The sequence below is a fragment of the Ceratosolen solmsi genome, unplaced genomic scaffold (genome assembly GCF_000503995.2).
Source record: "Ceratosolen solmsi marchali unplaced genomic scaffold, CerSol_1.0 scaffold19, whole genome shotgun sequence".
Classification (NCBI taxonomy): domain Eukaryota; kingdom Metazoa; phylum Arthropoda; class Insecta; order Hymenoptera; family Agaonidae; genus Ceratosolen; species Ceratosolen solmsi.
This window is the reverse complement of record NW_011948443.1, coordinates 511,230-520,441: the sequence shown is the minus strand read 5'-3', so window position 1 is coordinate 520,441 and position 9,212 is coordinate 511,230. Positions and strand designations below refer to the sequence as shown.

At 28.0% G+C, this 9,212-nt stretch overlaps 1 protein-coding gene across 1 annotated transcript; it reads left to right on the top strand.

The window, feature by feature from the left end:
* Positions 1-3,982: 3,982 nt before the first annotated feature.
* Positions 3,983-8,359, top strand: LOC105365960 (WD repeat-containing protein 6). The gene is made up of 14 exons (XM_011504259.1): positions 3,983-4,075; positions 4,148-4,325; positions 4,399-4,572; positions 4,646-4,790; positions 4,869-5,093; positions 5,183-5,414; positions 5,688-5,828; positions 5,899-6,275; positions 6,349-6,531; positions 6,609-7,123; positions 7,495-7,579; positions 7,610-7,907; positions 7,971-8,133; positions 8,280-8,359. Exons 1-14 carry the CDS (start codon positions 4,009-4,011, stop codon positions 8,335-8,337), a joined length of 2,841 nt encoding a protein of 946 aa, XP_011502561.1. The 5' UTR covers positions 3,983-4,008; the 3' UTR covers positions 8,338-8,359.
* The last annotated feature ends 853 nt before the right edge of the window (positions 8,360-9,212 follow it).

Genomic DNA, 9,212 nt, shown 5'->3' with positions numbered 1-9,212 from the left:
ATTAATAGTTAATAATATTTTAGAAATAAAAACTAATAAAATTTCGTTTTTATATTTGTATAAATATATCCAATATACATTTTTATTTGTATAATACAGAATTGTGGCCATGTTTTAAATTTCATATTATTATAAAAATATACACTTACTATGTATATATTCTTTCACTAATTATTCTCAAATCACAAATAATAAAGGAAATACCAAATATAGTTTTTTTTATTGTTACAATTTTTTGTTTTTTTTTTATTAGTTATTTCTATTTTTGTCTTTTTTATTCATTTCTGTTAAGTAAAACGCTTTATATTCCATATTCCGCAAGAATTTTTGTTGAAAAACTATTATTTTTAAATAAACATTTAATATTAAAATAGATTTTCATGAAAAGGTCATGCAAAAATTGAATACTTTATAGTAAAATTGTATTTAAAACAACTCAATTTTGTATATTGTACAAAATGCACCTCGTCGTTCCGACTTGTTTTATGAAGGCCGATTCGACGGATATAATTTGATGCCGTTGACAACTCAGAGACCACGGGTGTTGTGTGGTAGCGATGACAGGTCACAAGTGGAAGGGATATTATAATAATACAAAAAAGATATGGCTTAAGTATATGCTTTTTATTCTGTTATTAATTAATGACAAGGTTCGCTAATATTACTATTATTACTTGTAGAACTAAATTCTTGGTTGAAGTGATGTGTTGCGGAGACAACTGTACAATAATCTATGCAGCTTGATTATTCAATATGAATGCCGAATGGCGCGAAGTTTCGTTCATCGACACTAGCGTCTTTTGAACGAGCACGTGTATGATTGAGGTTATGAATGCGGCTTTATGATTGAAAGATATCGCAAGTGGCGTGAAACTGGATTGTCTATACTTGCGTTGGGTTTTGCTCTCTTTCGTAAGCTTCCGAACTTGAACTAAGGTGAGGGTTACGAAGTGGGATGCCCTTGGCGGGCACGAAACTTGACGACGCGTACTGGAATTTATTCCGCACTGACGTTTTAAGAATAGCTTCTTCGTCCTTAGTGCTTGTCGATTGTATACTCTGAATCTCAATATATATATATATATATAATTATTATCGTAGATACTACTTACAAAGACTAATCGTTGACTCGTCTTCGGACTCTGATAGGCGGATTGTCGTGGCTCCCTTGGAACAGGTAACTACAGTTTCTTGTACTGCGTTAGTGGACATACGGGTTTCTGTCGTGGTTCTTCCGGGGCAGTAACTACTGTTCCGGTAACAGTGTTAATGGACAATCCGAAGAAGTGTAAGTCGTTCCCGAAATAGCGCTAAATTGACTTTCACTAAACTTAACTGAGTATGAAATGTCTCAAGGGTTTAATATATTGAGAGAGTATTACTAAAAGAGAGATATCAAAAATACTAATAAACAATAGATATCAAAAACTGAGAGACACTTCGATAAGAGTAATATCACGAAAATATTACTAACTGAAAACTATCAAGAGTAAATATCAAGACAGTTAAATATCACGAGTGATAAAGGTTAAGAGAGTTAAGTATCGAGAGTAAATGAATATTGAAAATTGCGCCCCTTAAATACATTTTCTGACCATGAATTTTACTTGAACCCCTTCCCTTATTGTCTGTCCAATCAGAGACTCCTCCCTTATAGTGCGAGGGCAGCGCCTCTTTTGGCTTCGGAGTTAATTAAGGGCCTAGTCGTCTCTGGGTCTTCATGATGAACAGATCTCTCATTGCTGCTGCCGCATTCGACAGTATGTTGGCAGCGGCGAGGGGCGGTTCGTTGACACATCTGGTGACAGCATTGCAACTTGTTGATAGCGTGAAGGGGAATGAGGGTCCGCTTGCAGTAATGCTTGATGTAGTTGCCGAGCGGAACGAAAATGCAGATCTCAAAACTATAGGTTTTTCCGTGTTTATGGTATTGTTTTTCCAGATGTTTTATGACACTAATACGTGAGAAAATTTGTGCAAGCGAAGATTTTCTCCAAATAGAAATTTTACGATGTTACTTGCCAGATGTTTTATTGCATTGACAAAATAGGAAAAAATGTTCTCGCATTCTCGAACATATATAGATACAGATTTTCATTGCTCAGCTCAATATACATGTTGATATGATAGAGCAGTAAGGTTTACTTACGGTGTTGAAGAATCTCTCTCGTACTCAATGATCTGCGTATTGTACTATTATCCTTATGACTGGTAATATTGGATGTATGCACTGATTTCCACTTATCCGGCTCGAAGGACCAAAATATCAAAATGGGATCAGACTAAAAGCTTCCCCGAGATGATGTAGGGAGGCTTGCTGGCAAGTGGAATGGACAATGCAATAATTCAATACTGCCTTTGTATAAGTTGGTTTTCCTTTTATTGAATATAATGATATAATAAATAATCAGTGGTTTATTGAGGTAAGATGAATGAATGATTCAATAAATAAGTGAGAGTTTCTTCAGTAATCTTGTAAGTGTATTCTTGATGGCTTGGTGCTCTTCCACTTGTAGTTATGAACTCGCAGTGGTAGTGGGAGATTCTCGCTGTAAAGGTCAGCGATGGTGCTGTGGCAATAGTCACGCTGTAAGGGGCAATGATGGTGCCGCCTTTGCCTCTGCATACGAACTGTAGCTGCCAGTGTGGGGGCGCCTGTATGACGTCACTATGATGCGGAACGGTGATGATGCCGTTGTCTAGCGACTTGCATGCTGTAGTGGTTAGTGGAAGAAGGATATCCGTGTCCCGTTACTGCTTGACGTGTGGGAGTAGTCCTCGTACCGTGAGGCGTTTGTTAGTATTGCTGCTTACTTAGTTGACGGAGCCGAGTATTAGTGATTCGTAAGAACGTGTGTAATAGCGTAGTTTACGTGTGGAGTCGATCTCAGTGCATTGATGGTATGTAAGAACGTATGTAATGGAGTAACTCACGTGTGTTGAGGTCGATCCGTGTAGCGGCGGTAGAAGGCCGTGAGCTTGGTTTCTGTTGAATGTAGTCGAATTGTACGACGGCGATTCGATCTTGATGACTGCTTGATTGAACTAGTAAGAGGGTAAGAGCGTTAAGCGCGTCTCCTTAAATATTATAGTACAGGCTTGCGATTTCTGTGAATTCTAAATTGCTCTTGTCATGCTGATAGTTAAAGTGACGTCACTAGAATCTAGCCTTGGAGAGTTCGTCGGCCCTTGTTAGTCGGAATTGTAATGTAATTTAGACTATTTGAGTATTGAAATTTCCCGATTTCGTAGAATCGTGTTTACGACTTGGCGCGCAATCTTTTGACCTAAGCAGGTGTCTTTACCTCTCCCACTTTGTTTACCGCGTAAAATGCTGCAATCCGTAACACATATAATTCCTTATCTTTTTTATTTTTAAATTTATTTTATTTTTAAAATGGCTTAAAAACGTGACTAATCCTGTATTTATTTGACAAAAAGTCCAGAACAATTTAGTATAGGGTTTGCAAAGAAATAATTAAATATTCTCGAAAAGCCATTTAAAACTAATTATTTTGCTTAACAAATTATTTTGTTTCTTCTGCTTGTAATATAGCTGATCGAATTTAGTATTATTTAACAATTATTTATTATATTTTTTATCGAGAAAGACATACTCTTTATTTACATTATTAACAGTGGTAACAGTCAATAAACATATGGTCATATAAATAAGCTTACAAACCCATAGGTAGGTGAATTAACGATCAAGTATATATTGATTCTAGAAAACGTTCTTGCAATAGATTATAATATCAACAGTCGATGAATAATTTAATCGTTTATATCGAAATATATTTGATAATGGACGTAAACAATCCTAAAAAACAGACGTTGCTACTTCATATCAAATTGTGAGCATTTAAAAAGGCCAATAAATTTAGATTTTAATAGTGCATGTTTCAATCTATTTTACCTATTCTATGCTGTTTACTTCCTAAAGTTCTTCTTTTTCGTCCATCATACTAGTGTACGGATTTACATTCGTTGTAAAATTAAAAATTTATCATGATATCTTTAGATATGAACACTGACGTTCTTGCAATAAAGTGTATTAAAAATTATGTATTCATAGGTTTAATAAATATTTATTATTTTAAATTTATATGAATAAAAAATATTCTATTTCTAAACTGTTTGTTTTTAGGAATTGGATGTACGATTTATGTGCTGAATAATATACGTTGTAAACTAGAAATTAAAATAAATGTTCTTCACCCTGATAATATATATGATATTATTAATAAATCAGATGATAAACTTATTGTTTATGGCAAAAAAAGCCTGTGCATTTTAAGTATTAGTTTTAGAGATGATTTTATAAGGTAATTTTCTGGATTTTCCTTATCAATTATAAAATTTCATCAAAATTTTTTAAATAATTATTTTTCATCTTAGAATAGAACAAATTGATGAAATTATTAGATTTGATGATTGGATTATTAATGTGAAATGGTTAGGTGCGCTATCTGATCCAACATTAACAATTTTATTTGCAAATAATAATGTTTATAATTTTGAGTTATTTAGTAAGCAATACTTTAATACTCATTGTAAAGAAAGATGTTTGTTGTATCCTTTTTATAATTATACAGGTATTATGTTATGGATTAAATATTTTTTTTAATATTATATAATGCATTAGATATTCTGGAACTATATTTGGTCAAAGTTGTAAAAATACATTAATATTTAGTGGTACTGTTTTTCAAGAAATATTAATATGGAGAGTAATGCATAATTCAAATATGAAATTTTCTGAAGTTTTACATCGTTTAATAGGGCATAAAGTTGGTTTCAAATATATTTTATATCTATAAATTATAATGTTCTATTATATTCTATTTATAATAAAATTTTTAATTTAGGGAGTAATCTTTTCTGTACTATATAATCCACTAAATAATTTAATATGTTCTACATCTGACGATAGAACTGTAAGATTATGGAAAATATCAAGTACATTAATTAATGATTTAAATAATGCAGTTTGGAAAAATATTGAGATAACTCTTCAAACAACAATGTATGGTCATATAGCAAGAGTTTGGAAAGCTATTTTTTTAAAAAACATAATTGCAAGCATTGGAGAAGTAAAATATCATTTGTTATTTAATTATAATTTTTAAAAATCGATAATAAGAATAAATTAGAAAATTAATTATTATGTATATATTTGCAGGATTCACGCATATGTTTCTGGACTTTATTGGGTGTTCTATTATATAAAATAGAAGCTCATCATGGAGCACCAATTTGGTGTATTGATATATCTGAAGATAATATTGTATTCACAGGAGGAGGTGATGGATCTGTAAATTCTTGGCCTTTGAAAAATATTAATCCTTTACAAAATCATGTTTTATTAGAAATCAATAACCATATGCTTCCAAAGCATATTCATATAATTAATAATCACGATATTTTGATTTATTCAAATTTTCAAAATGAATCTCAAATATTACATTATAATAATAGATTACAATTATTGAATTCTTATGATTTACCAGAATGCTTCTCATCTTATTGTATTATGGAACTTTCTGCAAATAGATTATGTATAGTCTTAGCATCAAAGGGAGGATATATAACATTATATACAAGTGACTTATTTTAATATAAATAAATATATTTAATCAATTTCTGTTAATGTTTTATATATAATTTTCAATAATTTATCTTTTTAGGAATAAAGAATAAATGGTATCACATTGGAAAATATAAAATTGAAGATTCTAAAATATTTTCTATAAAATGGTTAAATATTGATACAATCTTAGTTTGTGTTGCAGAAGGACATTTATATATTATTCAATTTCTGAAATTCAGTAAAAATATTAATAATTAGCTTCCAAATGAATCTTTATTTTCACGTTCTTTACAATTTATATTTTGTAGGTATTAAAATTTTATCTGAACATGTACTACCGACTTCTCGACAACGATGGGTTACATCAGCATGTGTGTACAATAATCTCTTAGTGTGCGGAGATAGAATAGGTAGCATTTATGTTTACAATTTACAAAATAATGAAAAATATCCTGTACAGAGTTTTAGAAAAATCCATGGGCAGTTTGGTGTGCAATCATGTATAATTATGAATTGTAATCTTATAACAACTGGTCGTGATCGTACTCTCAAATTTTATAAATTTTGTGATATTAGTGGTCATAATCCAACAATTGAATTTTTACATGCAAAAACTATGCCAATGGATTGGGTTAGTAAATTAATAAAACATAAAAATTATTACTATGTTTTAGGATTTAAGGAGGTATATATTTATATATAAAAACATAATTATTTAATTTTATATTTTTTATAAACTTAATATATAATTATTTTAGAAAGAATTCATAATTTATAATCTTTCTTTAAAAAGAATAGTATCGAAAATTCTTTGTGGTGGAGGACACAGATCTTGGGATTGTGTGATGTATAATAAATTAACTAATTTTGCATACATACAAAAAAAACAAGTGTACATTGTTACCATTTCTTTAGATACATTATATAATCCTCCTTTGTTGGTTTGTATAATCACAGCTATAAAGAGAATTGAATAATTTTGAATAAAGATTTTATATGTACTTATAAATATTTTTAGAATGCCTTCCATACTAAACAAATAAATTGTATTAAAATTTTACATATATTATCTAAGCATCATTATATTTTAATATCTGGTGGTGAAGATTGTACACTTTTTATAAGCTCCATTATACCTAAATCACAATCAAGAGTTAAATTTATAGATTTTTTTAATGGACACTTATCAAGTATTAAATGCATATCAATATTCACAGTTTTAATAGATAAAAATATAAGTAAACATTTAATTTTTTCTGGTGGTGGCAGGGCTCAACTAAAATTATGGGAGATAACAATAAAAACTAATACGGCTAATAATAATACTCTTTCAAATGAAAATATATCTTGTAAAGATTTATTATCTTATATGTTGCATGGGCTAGATAAAAAGCGAAATAAAATCTGGGTTGGAAATGAACTAATATATAATACAGATACAGAAACAAGATATATGGATATAAGTACAATAAATAATCCTCAAAATATGGATAATATTTTAGTTTTTATTGCCTGCTCTGATGGTTGCCTCAGGTAAATATATTATTCATCTTAAATATTGAATATTTTAAATAATAATTAATAATTTTGCAATTATAAATTTAATTAGTTGTTTTAACTAAAATATTATATATATAGATTCAAATATACTATTATTTAATTAATCAACTTTACATAATATGAGCTTTATATTTGGATTGCTATTTCTAAATTATAAACTATTCTTATATTCTGCCTTCCTCATTAAATAGCATTTAATATTTTATATCATTATTAGCAATTATTAATTATCACTTATGCAATGTAATAAGCATGTTCTTATAGATAGCACATTGAGAAACTATGTATTGGTAAATATTTAAAATTTATGTGACAATTTAACTAACTTATAACATATTTTGTAGGTCCTTCAGTTACAGCATTCAAACAAATCAAATCAAATTAATCAATACTTTAATGAATAAAAACAGGTGTATTTTAAAAGTTCACTCATTTATTAATCAAGATAATATCTTATTAATAACCATGGCAACTGATGGATTATTAAATATATGGAACGTCATTTCTACAAATGATATATTCGAGATAAAAAATGTAACAATTGATGGGAAACACGATCTCAGTTTACATCAATCTGGAATTAATAGTTTTGATATTAAAATATTAAATAATTATGAGTATATATTGGCTACAGGTGGAGATGATAACCTACTTAATCTATTAATATTTAAGATTATTTTTCAACATAATGAAGTTTTGTCAATTCATGTAGTTTCTTCTTGGGGAACTATTTCTATTCATTCTGCTCAAATTACAGGTATTATTTTAATTCAATTAAAAAAATTCTTATAAATGATTTAAATTAAAATTTTATTTTCAGGTATAATATTACTGCACAACAGAATTATTAGTGTTGGAAGAGATCAAAAACTTGCAGTACATAAATATTCATATAATAATTCAAAGATATGTGCAATGTTTCTGAAAGAAATAAACTTGTGCATATCAGATGTTCAGGGCATTATTTTATGTGTAAATCAAAAGTAAATTATATTTTTATATACATTTATATTAAGACTTAATATATGTTTGAAATAATTGTACATATTAATAATATGAGTCATTTCATTTGCTTATTACTTCATATTATTTCTGATGTTTAATTAAAAAAAAAACATTTATTTTGCAGACCAAATACACATCTTTTTTGTGTTTATGGAAAAGGATTTCAGTTGTTAGAAGTATAAAAGAAATAGTAAAATGTCAAAACAGATAGTGTAGGAAGAAAACTATACTTGTATGTGATATAAAATAAATCATATAAATTGACTATAGTAAGAAATACAAGGAAACATAGTAAAGATAATAAATATTTATTTTGTGAATAAAAACAGCATAATGTGTATTGATACATTTTTTATAAATATCATGAATTTTTGTATTATTTACAAATTATTATGTAATCAAATGATCAAATGAAAAATTCTTTTCTTGTAATAAATTAATTTTTAGGTTTAATAAATTATTACAATATCTATTATTATGCTATCAAAAATTTTTATCAATTTGATTGGACAAATATCTTTCATTAGCTTTTTAATTTGAATTCTACCCCGTCATTCTTTAACTTCAAATGTCACCTTAAATTGTAATGTATTCAATTTTCAGTTCATTTTCTTTTGAGAAGAGGATTTTTATTCTATATTCACTATTTTAAATTTCTTTAATTTTATTTACTAAATTAATGTAAATCATTCATTAAACATGTTCAATGTATTCATGAATATAGAATCATTTGATTTTCAAAAAACGAATGCTCATTACAGTACATAATTTATATAATTAAATTATATAATGTCTGTTTTCATTTTAAATTATTTACTAGTTTATAATAAAGTATGTGCAAAATTGTTTATGCATTGTACAATTCAGTCATAATTAAATTGATTACAACGTGTTATTTATTTTGGTTTAATATTTATAAATTGTATTTGGAAGTGTCATTCAAATTGATATTATGAATTATCATCTTATACACTTAATTACAATGTATATATATATATATATCTTGTTTAATCTAACATTATGTATAAAATTGTTTGTTAATGAAAAAATAATTTGG

Coding starts and splice junctions, on each gene's coding strand:
- LOC105365960 (XM_011504259.1), top strand. CDS start 4,009: ATGATATCTTTAGATATGAACACTGACGTTCTTGCAATAAAGTGTATT. Junction 5,415..5,687: donor GCATATTCATATAATTAATA/ATCACGATATTT, acceptor TTATCTTTTTAG/GAATAAAGAATAAATGGTAT. Junction 7,908..7,970: donor TCATTCTGCTCAAATTACAG/GTATTATTTTAA, acceptor TTTTATTTTCAG/GTATAATATTACTGCACAAC.